This window comes from Pseudozyma flocculosa (assembly GCF_000417875.1).
Source record: "Pseudozyma flocculosa PF-1 unplaced genomic scaffold scaffold00017, whole genome shotgun sequence".
In the NCBI taxonomy this organism is placed as follows: domain Eukaryota; kingdom Fungi; phylum Basidiomycota; class Ustilaginomycetes; order Ustilaginales; family Ustilaginaceae; genus Pseudozyma; species Pseudozyma flocculosa.
Window position 1 is genome coordinate 183176 of NW_006920885.1, and position 11975 is coordinate 195150.

The 11975-nt window shown below is 65.5% G+C and overlaps 2 protein-coding genes across 2 annotated transcripts; both read left to right on the forward strand.

Annotated features, from left to right (window-relative positions):
* Positions 1–6532: 6532 nt before the first annotated feature.
* PFL1_04954 (uncharacterized protein) lies at positions 6533–7900 on the forward strand (the record flags this gene model as incomplete). Its single annotated transcript, XM_007882484.1, has 1 exon — positions 6533–7900. The coding sequence occupies one exon, from the start codon at positions 6533–6535 to the stop codon at positions 7898–7900; it is 1368 nt and encodes a 455-aa protein (XP_007880675.1).
* Positions 7901–8880: 980 nt separating this feature from the next.
* PFL1_04955 (uncharacterized protein) lies at positions 8881–10722 on the forward strand (the record flags this gene model as incomplete). The annotated part of the gene is made up of 1 exon (XM_007882485.1): positions 8881–10722. One exon carries the CDS (start codon positions 8881–8883, stop codon positions 10720–10722), a length of 1842 nt encoding a protein of 613 aa, XP_007880676.1.
* Between the last annotated feature and the right edge of the window lie 1253 nt (positions 10723–11975).

An 11975-nucleotide genomic window follows, 5' to 3' on the forward strand; every position in this document is an offset into this window, starting at 1 on the left:
GATGCCGGACGGGTGCGATGAGGATGCTGAGAAGGTTGCAACGCAGGCAGGCCGGCTAGGTCGAGGCGGAGGAGCGTTGTGGGCGACGGGCAAGGGCAGAGACACGGGCGACTCGGTGGTCGAGGGTACGCCTGAAGTCGTTGAGCAGAGGTCGGGAAACGGGCTCGCGCCGAGTCGGGCTGCCCTTGGCTCCGGGTGGAGGCCTTGCCTGCCAGCTGAGGCCGGCAGGGCTGGCGGCGGAACAAGCCTGGCTGCCCGGCCCTCGGAACCGGAGTGGGCTGCTGCCTCGGTGCACGAGCCACAGAAGTGGCCCCCTTCCTGACTTTTCGTCTCTGGCGCGGGGCCAGGGAGTCGCTGCACCCCTCCACCGAGCTGGTGGTCAAAAAGCCATCCTTCTCAACGCTCCCTCCTTCCTTCCCTTCCATCACCAGCCACCCATCCTCTCCGCTCTCGGTCCTCCACCCTCCAGTCTCCAGTCTCACCCTTTCCCCTTCCCCCGCGCCTGCCCTCTCGACCCTCCCTCGCCTCTCGACACCCCTTCGGCAGCCCAACGGCCCACCCTCTGACAGACAGACAGTGAGTACTCGCCAGGATGACGGGGTCCAGGTGGCATGACCTCAGATTGCCCGGTTTGGCATGCCGAACAAATATGCTATACCACATGAACCGACAAAAGTAGACGGCACCATGTGGGAGGAGGCATGATCCTCAGATTGCCCGGTCTGGCACGCCGAACCCGTTGCTGCCCGAACACGCCTGACGAAATAAGACTCTTCCTTGCTTCTCTCCATTTCCCTCGCAGGCCCTCTCCCTTCCCTACCCTCTTTCCGCACAGTTGTCGGCATTCGCTCGTCTTCGGGCGAGGACGTATTTCGCCCAGCTCTCGCGCTGCATCCGCTGTGCTGTCTAGAGCGAGTAGGTAGACTGTATCCTGTAGATTCACCATGGACGACGAGGGAATCAAGGATGATGCGACCGAAAAGACAGCCGGTCGACGTCGATCGAGCGTGTGATGCCTGGCCCCGGAACGAGAGGAGCTACGACCAGGAGATCGCAGTCGCTCGTCCTGACCCTCATCGATGCGAGCTCTGGACTGGCGTCTTTCACAAGCGATGGAGGCCAATGTCGAAGGACCACGACGAGGGCGCCCGGCAGCCGGCCATCATCACGACCAGCTCATCGACGAGCATTCGCTCCGCAAGGCATCGTCCGCGGGCGAGTCCGACCGGGCAGCACGGGTTCGCCGGCCGCCAGGGCCTGGTGGTGCAAGCTGCCGCATCCGCGCCCATCGACGGCCCTTTCAGCGGTCGTCCCTTTGCATCGACAGACTCATACCCGCCCGCCAGTGCACCGGCAGCCCTCGTGGTCGATTTCGGGCACGCCTGGATCGATGGCGTGGCGGAGGAAGCCAGGCAGAGGAAGCGCATGGAGAGCCTGGAGACGACCTCGTTCTCTCCCCTCATGAACTCGTTCTCTTCCCCCCCCAGGGAGACGACCTCTGCCATGCCGTGCCGTACCGTGCGGTGCGGTGCGATGCGGTGCATCTAGACAGCACCAGAGAGACCGAGTGCCGGCGAGTAGGTTGAGAAGCACCGACAGGCTGTCCCTCGAGGGCTAGGCTGGGCCTTGGACTGTGCGCGCGCTACTCGGCCACGGTCTTGTCCGTCCTCAAAGCCTTTTGGTGATAGGCTCACCTAGTCACCGGTAGCTCACTTTGCGTTGCCGGTGGCGGTGCAGGAGGCGGGGCGTGGCATCGAACCATGTGGGCATGCACCACCAAGGCGCAATCTGATAACGGCCGTCAACGACAGAGACGAAGCAAGCAAGCTAGATTGGTGGGCGTACGCCTTTCGAGCTTGTCGTTTGCTTTTGCCTCAAGCTCGTAGTCTTGCTTGGATGATGTGGTCGAGGTTGAAGAGTCAACCTAGGGTCGATGTGGACGAGCGACAAGTCCGGATCCGAGCGAGCCGTTCACGGGCTCGTCCGATTCCGATCCCGAAGTCTCCGTTCGGACCGAACCGAACCTGCAGAGCGTGTAGAACGTGTCCGCCTGTATCCGTCGATAGCCTCGCCGAACGTGCCCGTCTCTTTTGCCACCCTCGACCCCCCGATCCAGGTACTGATGGCAAGGAGGAGGAGGCCAGGCAGGAGTGACAAACGACCGTGACCCCTCCATCTCGCCCCGTCTTCGGGTCTGCCATGTGGCAAAACAAGTGCTTTGCTTAGGCGAGGCGGCGACGGCGGCAACGGATGCACGGCAAGGCAAGGCAGGAACTCTGCATGCCGTCCACAGGTAGGACAACCTCGAGGCACGACAAATTTTCGCGTCCTTCCTCCGCTCCCGACAGAGGACCAGGTCTGCGTGACGATATCGCAGGCCGCATCTTGGCTTCCTGACCTGCTTTGGTCCAGCAGAGCAGGCGAGGCTGAGCGGGGATGAACGTGTCGCAAGCGAGATCAGATACCGAGCACGATAGCGAGCAGGCGAGCCAAGTCATCCTCCTAACGCCGCCGAACAAGTAGCCGCCGGCTTTGGCGGTGTGCCTGAGCGGCGGCAGAGCCATGGCATGCCACTCGCTCCTTACACTTAGCTCGCTGTTGTACATCCCGGTACGTGGGCTGGAGCCGGGATGTTCGTTCGGACACTTGTTGTGCGATGCTGCCAGCGTCGACGGTGCCAGACGAGACTACTCCCATCGATGATCCGTCCGAGGCAAGGCCGGGGCGTATACTGGCCCTTGCTAAGCCAGCCTTGCTCCACCGCGGAGAGTGCGGGGAGAAGGAAGAGAGAGGCACGGAAGGGGACGCTTCGACCGCTTTCAGCATCTTTCGCGAGCTCCGCTCCTCCGTGGATCGGCTTTTGCCTGCCGGGCCGGAAAGGCTGGCCCGTGTATCGGCAATCGAGCCTGGCTGATCCCTCGCCGTCGTGGCTACGGTGGCCATCATCCTACGTAGTCGTCGCCCTTGCCGTCAAGGCCTACCAGCAGGAAATGGCGGGCTACGTCGTCATCGGGCCGTGGGGTTCATGGGCGCCGATGAGAGACCAAGCTAGTCTCGGAGATGTCCTGTATCGATTCGGCCCTATTGTTCGCGGCGTCCAAGGTTCCAAGGGGGGCCGCCGGGCTTTGGCTTGGCCTGGCTTGGCCTGGCTTGGCCTCGACGGCACCTAGCCCGTCCCCCGATGAGTGTCGATCTTGAGAGAAAGCCGGACATCGGCCCACCTCGACGACGCCCCGCGACCTCCTACAGCGAGAGGCTGTATGTAGGGTCTGCTTGAGTCTCTGGTGGCAAGAATCATCATCGTTTGGCTCTGTAGTGCGACCGGCGACTGTAAGCTGGAGGCTTCCCGGCGGTCGGTGGCGTCGTACGTAGGTAAGGGCGCTGCGCGCTAGGCCTTGCCTGCTTGCGCCCCGAGGGCCTTGCTTATCGTGGCGGCAAAGATGAACTTGCTTGCACGGCCCGCAAAGGTCGCTGCGCAGGCCGAATCCGGGCATTCGGCATCTGCCTCTCGAGGTTGGCGGCCTCGAGCCCGATGGACAGCCGTCCGTGCCCCTTGCGTTTATCCGACGTGTCGACTTCGCTGTTGCTTCGGTCCGATGTGCGGTGTGAGCGCAGCCTGTCTTGGGCGGCCCCGGGTCTGGGCGTCTCGCGAGACGGGACAGGATGCACCTTGGGTCTCGCTTGCAGCATCGTGCCAGCTAGGAACGGACGGGCGGGCGGGCGAATATCAAATCGGGTGGCTCAGCGCCGAAGAGATGACGACGAGCGACGACGACGGCGGCGGCGTCGATGGCGGTAGCGAAGGCTATCGGTACGGCCTCAGGAGCACCAAAACAGGGGCTTCTTTCGATGGCTGGCCGGTGAGCGACCAGCAGATACGTGGCTAGCAACCTTACCTGCCTGAAACGGGCCGACGAGCGGAAACAAAAAGGTCCAGAGCGAAGGGAGACGTACGATGCCTGACCTGCCGTGATCCGGCATCAAGGTCTTGGTTGTCCGGACGTCACCGCCCAAGCTCCGTCGCCGTCGACGTCGCCGTCGCCGCTGCCGCTGCCCGTCGCTTGTCGTCTCGGGAGAAGAGGGCCGATAAGAAGCGGGAGCCGCCGTCGGAGTTGAGGTAAAAGAGGCCGTTGGGGGTGCCAGGCCGGGGCGACGGCGGCGGCGGCGGCCAGAGCAACTCAGCCTCACCCTGACGAAGGAACCGGACGCGGCATCGGCGTGGGAAGAAGCGGGGCGGGGCGGGGCCGTTAGCCTGCTTGCCTGCCTGCCTGCCTGCTTGGGCCTTGTCGAGCGGAACAAGGGGCGAGCGAGCGGCGACGGCGACGGCGGCGGCGCCGCAATTAATGAAGATGCCGAAGGCGCTCCAGGGAGGCGAAGGCTGCGCGCCCTACCTGCCGATGGAAGGACGTAACAAAGAGATGGCAGGCGGGCTAGGTGATGGCCAGGCAGGCTGGCTGGCGGGCTGGCAGGAACGGGTGCCTAGGCTAGGGCATCGACGTGCCGGTGGCCCCCTGACGTGCCCTTGGTCGCTCCCCTCTGGCCAGGAATTTGAAAAGTTTCCGGGCAAAGAGGGCCGAGGATGGGGGCAAGACGGAAGCCTCGAAGAAGAGGGAGGGAGCGGGGGGGAGGAGGAGAGGGGCTGCGAAGAGAGGCAAGCAGAGGAACGCAGCAGGCGGCGAAGCAGACTTAGAGCCATGCAGCTCCGGCGGCGGCCAACGTCGAGCGACAGGCAGGCTAGGAACCAACCAAGGCGGCACGGCACAGCAGCAGCAGCTTGCTGTGTCTCTGCACCGCCCACGGCCCGTCGCTTGCTTTGGCTTGCTTGGTTGCTTGCTTGGTTGCTTGCTTGGCTGCGCTGCGCTGCCAGGCCCGCGCCCTGGCCCCTCGGCAAATTTCGTCAGCGGGGCGGGGGCATGGAAGGCAGGCAAGCAGGCAAGCAGGCAAGCAGGCAAGCAGGCAAGCAGGCAGGCAGGCAGGCCGGGGCCAGCCAAGAAGGGGACAGGCTAGGCCGGCCGGAATTGGGGGCTGGGCAGCGCGAGAGCGAGAGTCAACAACGGCCACAGACCGCCCGGCGCCCGGCCAGGCAAGCCAGGCAGCTTGGGCAGGTCGACCGAGGTGCCGCTGCGCTGCTGCGCCTGGCGCGAATTCGGGCTGCCCCGCTCGCCCGCCCGCCCGCTGAGAGGCTGTCCGGTCTGCCTGCCTGGGCCTCGTCCCTGACCCTTCCTTGCCTTGCCTGGTTGCTTGCCTGGCTGCCCGCCTGCCTCGCCTTGTCTGGCCCCTAGTTGAGGCCTGACCCTGGACGGCGGTCGGCGTGACCGCCACTGGAGGGCCGCCGCCTTCGGGCGTCTTTCGTCGTCGTCGTCGTCACCGCAACCACCACCACCACCACCGCCCTCCCTTCGCCATCCCCTGAGCCTGTGGTAAGTTATCAGACAGCTGTTCATCCAACGCTTCTCGAGGGCGCCCTGGGGCGGCACCACCGCATCGCAGTCGCCTCGTCCATCTCGGTCGCCCTCCGCCCAGCCCTCGGCCACCGGTTTCCCGGTTCCCAGCCAGATCATCGGCGATGCGATGCTAGCGTGGACGAGTGGTCCCTCGCACCGACTTCTTCCTTGCGGAACGAGGGGCGATGTCGACATGCCACCGTCTTCGTCGACACGCGGATGCCCGGCCTCTTGCTCCTTCGGTCATGGGCTTAGCATCAGCGGCCGGCTCGGCCATCACCGTGGTCAGCCACCGCGCCCATACGGCGGTTCGCCTGATGAGGCCTTGCCGACGCACCAGCCTATCACCGACCTTCCGTCGGCCGCTCGCTGCTCCTCGTCGCTCTATGCGCGAGCATCTCCTGCCCAGCACAATCGCACGAAGCTGACATCTTGCCCATCGCACCTTTCCTCCCTGGTCACCGACGCCACGTTTCCCCTCGCTCCTCTTCCTCCCGATGCAGCCTAGTCCGCTTGAGTCTTTACTCGCGAAACAGCCAGCTCTTTCACCGCCCTCCGCCCTCCAGCCCTCCGCCTTCAGCCTCAGCTTGAATCCCAATCTTTCTCGCCCTACGAAGCCTGAATCGCTGCACCGCCATCCAGACTCTTGTCTCCTGTCCCAGCCTCGACTCTGTGGTCACTCCCCGCGCGCCCCTCGGTCGCTGCATTCAAAGGAGTCTCCGCCGTCCGTCGTCGTTTCGCACGCCTTCAGCTTCCGATCCATCCCCGCCCTCTCATCATCCATCGCCTGCCGCCTCTGTCTCCCATCCTCGACCGAAGCCCAGGCAACACTGCACACCGACCCTGCCGATCGCGCCTCGTTCCTCGTCAAAGCTCTTCATCCTCTCGATTCAGGAACCTCTCGACCGCTTGAGATCCCATCTCGCGTCCACCCACGCCATCTTTCCGACCCCGCATCCTTCGCCCGTCAGACGCAACCTCACCTTCCCAAATCCTCTCACTCATCCTTTCCGGGCCCAGTCTCCGCCTCGCCTTCGCCCGCCTCGCTGTCGCTCAGAGCGACGATCCTCTGAACTCGGGCGCACAACATGGCTGCGCCTTACTTCCAGATGCCCCTCAATTTCAATGCGGATGCGCTCGCTCTGCCCTCGGACCAACTGCACCTCGGCCTCCAGTCCTCGCCTCCTTCGAGCAACTCGTACATCGGCTCGCCCGCCAACGTCGGCAATTTGTCTCATCCCTCGTCCATGGCAGGCGCTCAGCCGCAGCCGCAGTCGCAGCCGCCGCGCACCGTGTCCGGCGGCGGCAGCGGCGGAGGCAACCGCAAGGGGACGAGCGCCGAGAGGCGCGCCACCCACAATGCCATCGAGCGTGCCCGTCGCGAGTCGCTCAACGGGCGGTTCCTGCAGCTGGCCGCCTCGCTGCCGGCCATCGCCGACGTGCGCCGCCCGAGCAAGTCGCTGATCGTCAACAAGTCGCTCGACTTTGTCCACACGTCGCTCAGCCACGAGGCGCTGTACCGCAAGCGCCTCGACAGCCTGCGCAGCGAGAACGAGGCGCTGCGCGAGCAGCTCAACGAGTTCCGCAAGCAGGCCGGCCTCGATCCCCTGCCGGCGCCCGTCGTCGACGAGCTGCCGCTCCCGCTGTCCGAGATGGGCGACAAGAAGCGCAGCGGAAGCCTCTCCGGCAACGCAGCCGGCGCCGGTGATCTCGGCGAGTACGACGACGACGATGGCCTCAATGCCGGCTCGAGCGAGGGCGAAGCGAGCCGCACCAGCCCCGTCGTGGCAGCCTCTTCGAACCCTGGCGCCAACGGACACGGTCTGCCCTCTGGCTTGACCGGCTTCGATCATCTGCAAGCCGCCCAGCTCGGCCAGCACCAGCAGCACTCGAACCCGATGGCCCTCGCCACCGGTCTGCCCGGGCAGGGCCGTGCCTCGTCGACTGCATCGACCCACTCGGAAGAGGTCGGCGCGGCCGCGCAGGGGAGCTGGAACTACGCCTCGTCCTCCAACGGGCTCGGCGTGACGCCCTCGAGCTCCAACTTTGGCGGCGACTTTACCTTCGCCGCCACTTCGAACCTGCTTAACGGCGGCGGCGGCAGCAGCAGCAACGCTGCTGGTGGCCAGCTGTCGGCTCCAGGCTTCCCGCACTTTGCCGGGCTGAGCCAGTCTTCCGGGTCGCACGACGCGTCAACCTCCATCGATCCGCTCGTGCAGCCCTCGTCGGCCCCCCTGGACACGTACAGTGCGCTCCGAGGCCCGCAGCAGACGTATGGCCAGTACATGGCCGCGTTTGATCACGGGCACTCTGGCGGCCAGTCGCAGCACCCGTTCCTCCAGCACCAGCACCAGCAGCAGCACAATCTCCACCACCATAACCTCAACCAGCAGCAGCATTTTTTTGATCCATCGCCGCGGCAGCCAACGGCGACGTTCCTGACCACTGCCGTCTGAGCGGCGGTGGTTGCCTGTCGTCGCCGTCGCCGCTCGACGAGGCTGCTCAATCGGTCCGCCTCCTTTCTCGCTTCTTCGACCGGTTGACCTTGCCCCGTTGCCGGCCTCGGTGAGGTTGGACGAGCCTGCAGTTGGCGCATGCCTACCTGTTTCCAACCCATTCGCTGCCCGCTGCCCGACTGCTACCTGCTCGTCCGGCCGTTCTCCTCTCCGCTTCGTATTTCACCCCCTCCTTCCCCCCCTATCCGCCTGTCTTGGCCGTCGCTCGTGTATATATCCCCCCTTTTCGTCTCGCCCGCGCTTTCCCGCACCTCGTCGCTGTCAGCAAGCAAAGCAGTCAGTCTGTACCACATGGCGCCTCTCAGCCTACCGCCCTCTTCCCCCTCTCCCTCTCCTTGGCTCTCGCCCTCTCTCTCTCTCCCCCGCTTGTCTTCCTCCCCCCCGTTTCCTTCGCAAGTCCTATTCATTTTTTGTCGCTCGCCTCTCTCTCGACGTCTCCCTTGTACTTGCTGTGCCGGCCACTGCGCCGCCAGGGCTCCGGAGCCCTGTGAATCCCACACTCTTTCTCCCTCTTCTCCTGCGTGTGCGGGGCACGACCAGGACGCTGTGGGGCCAAGGGTGGATGGGGGCGGCATCTCTTGGTTTGAAAGCCGACGCCAGCATGGCCAGGCTGAGCGAAGCAGAGCGGATGCTTGACGTGGCCGCTGCTTTGGCCTTGCCTGCCGTGCCGGCAATTTCGCAGGCCCGTCGGACGCGGAAGACGGGCAGGGGAAGGCCGCGGCCAGGGGGCAGGGGGGGCAAAAAATTTGGGGAATAATTTCTTCGCGGGCGGGTGGCTACCCGCCGCTGTGGCTGTTGCTGCGCTGGCTCCGACCGGTTCCTTCGCTCTGACCACCAGGCTCGCGTCCATCGCACCACCAACCCACCCTTTTACACACATACCCGCACACTCCCTCTCGTCTCCGACACGACTGCACATCATGTCGGCCAGCATGGAACGCAGGGCCGAGGACAAGACGAAGTCGAAGCACAAGAAGGAGAAGAAGGCCAAGCGCGAGTCGCTCGCCGCCGCCGACGACGCCACCGAGAGCGGCACCAACACCCCCACGCCCCTTGCCACCGAGGCTGCTGCCGCCGCCGCTCTGGGCGACAAGCAGAGCAAGAAGGACAAGAAGAAGGCCAAGAAGCGCGCCGCCGAGGAGCAGTCCGGAGACACCGAGGCGGCCCCCGCTGCGGCAGAGGAGGGAGGTGCCTCTGAGCCTTCGGCAAAGAAGGCCAAGGTCGACGGCGGTGACAACGACGACAAGGAGGCAAAGAAGAAGCGGAAGGAGGAGAAGAAGGCCAAGAAGGCCGCCGCTGCGGCTGCTCCGGCGGCTGCTCCGGCTGCCAATGGCGGGCCGAGCGCAGCGGCCAGCTTTGCGCCCACCGACCCGGCCGCTGCGCGTGCCTTCATGGAGAAGAATGCCATCACGCTCGAGGCGCCCGAGGAGTCGGACGAGAGGCCGCCGCTGCCCATGATCCACTTCAACGAGCTCGCCGGCAAGGTCGACGAGGCGGTGAGGAAGACGCTCGACGCCCAGGGCTTCACCAGCCCGACGCCGATCCAGGCGTGCTGCTGGCCCGTGCTGCTGCAGAACAAGGACGTCGTCGGCGTCGCAGAGACGGGTTCCGGCAAGACGTTTGCCTTTGGCCTGCCCGCGCTCCAGCACCTGGTGACGCGCCACAATGTGCTCAAGGACGCCGGCAAAAAGTCCAAGAAGGCCGGCGCCAACATCAACGTGCTCGTCGTTGCCCCGACGCGCGAGCTGGCCATCCAGACCGAGGAGAACCTGGCCAAGCTGGGCAAGTCGATGGGCGTCGGCTCCATCTGCCTGTACGGCGGCGTGTCCAAGTCGGCGCAGCTCGACTCGCTGCGCCAGTCGCCGCCGATCCGCATCGTCGTCGGCACGCCCGGACGGGTGCTCGACCTGGCGCGCGACGGCGGCATCGACCTGAGCAACGTCACCTACCTCGTCCTCGACGAGGCGGACCGGATGCTCGACAAGGGCTTTGAGCCCGACATCCGCGCCATCATTGGCATGTGCCAGTCGCGCGAGGCGGGCCGGCACACGAGCATGTTTAGCGCCACCTGGCCTCCGGCGGTGCGCGGGCTGGCCGAGACGTTTATGAACGCGCCCATCCGCGTCACGGTGGGCAGCGACGAGCTGAGCGCCAACAAGCGGGTCGAGCAGACGGTCGAGGTGCTCGACGACGGGCGCGCAAAGGAGCGGCGGCTGGACCAGTTCCTGCGCAGCATCGGCGCCGGGCGGGGCGGCAAGAATGCCAAGGACAAGATCCTCATCTTTGCGCTGTACAAGAAGGAGGCGCAGCGGGTGGAGAACACGCTGCGGAGGTCCGGGTACGCCGTGTCGGGCATCCACGGCGACCTGGGGCAGCACGACCGGATCGCCAACCTGGAAAAGTTCAAGACGGCCGAGACGCCGCTGCTGGTGGCGACCGACGTGGCGGCGCGCGGCCTCGACATCCCCAACGTCGAGTACGTCGTCAACCTGACGTTCCCGCTGACGATTGAGGACTACGTGCACCGCATCGGGCGGACGGGCCGCGGTGGCAAGACGGGCAAGTCGCTCACCTTTTTCACCGACGAGGACAAGCCGCACGCGGGCGAGCTGATCCGCGTGCTCAAGGACGCCGGGCAGGCGGTGCCCGAGGCGCTGACGCGCTTCCCGACGACGATCAAGAAGAAGACGCACTCGAGCTACGGCGACCACTTCAAGGAGCTCGTGCCGGGCAAGGCCAAGAAGATTACCTTTGACGACTGACGTGGCCGGCCCGCGTTCCTTCTGCCTGTACATACACGCATGCGTACCCCGCGAGTGCAACCTGCTTCCTCCTCGTACTCTTGCTTGCTTAGCTTGCTATCGACGGGTCCAGATGCGCGGGCCTCACCGTCGGTCTCGACCGTTGATTGCGCCCGACGTGGCGTAGGCGGGATCAGGGAGGGTCAAGTTGGTGGCGAAGGGCAGATGGCCTGGGCGTGATGTCGCGGAAATTGGGCGCAGCAAGCCGGCCGGCTGGCGTGACTGCACTTACTCTCTAGTGGCCGAGGACGAGGCCGCTGCCGAGACAGCGAGCATTTGCCCTCGACCCCTAGCGCTTGGTCTGGCGTCTTGCCCTCTTGCCCTCGACCCGCAGCCGCAGGCGGTACCTCCCGATCCTGTTTGATCAGAGCTAGGCAGGCAAGAGGACGGCAAGCTGTCCCGTTATCGGATAGCAGCCGGCCAACGGGGGAAGCGGGGAGCGGGGAGCGCGGGCGGTCCAATCATGGCTCGAGGGGGCCAGCGGGCCAAGCCGACCAAGCGCGTTGGCCGGGGATTGGGCCGGCTGTTCTGCAGGCCAGGGTCGGTCGAGTCAGTCGAGGGACGAAAAAGCGGCCGGCCTGGCTGGCGGGGGGTGTTTTTGTATTGCCAGCATCTCAAACCGGGCGACGGGGTTGTATTCCAGTCCTCCTGCGCTTTGGATGCAGATTCAAATCTCCACCCAAGATGGCGTCAAAATTGGCGGGCCCGATCTGGGCTCTAAGCAGCGGCGGCGGCAGCGGTCGAGCGGAGTGGCAAGCCAAGAGGCGGCGGGCGAGCCAGCTTGCTTGCGCTTCAAGGCCCACGGGCCCCAGGCGCACCCGCACCCGCACCCGCACACCTCGCCTACCCTCGGAGCCTTGCGTCGTCGTCGTCTTCGTCGTCGTAGCCCCACCACCCTCGTCACCACCCATACCGCAGCGCACACAGCACACTAGACAGAACCCAGGGACAGCGTCAAGCAGGCAGCGCACACAAGCACGCACAGTACGCTTTGGCGCACATCCCAGCCTCCTACAACCAAGGCACCACAGCCCATCTCACCACCTGGCACACCGCTTCCAACCGACCACCACCATCACCGCCGCCGTCACCATGGGTCTCCTCGTAGCCCAGAGGTCCGCCCGCGCCTCGGCCCGCCTGGTCGCCCAGTCGCACCGCTCTTTCACCTCGACCTCGGCCGCCGCCAGGCTCGCCCCCCTGGCGAGCTCGGCAAG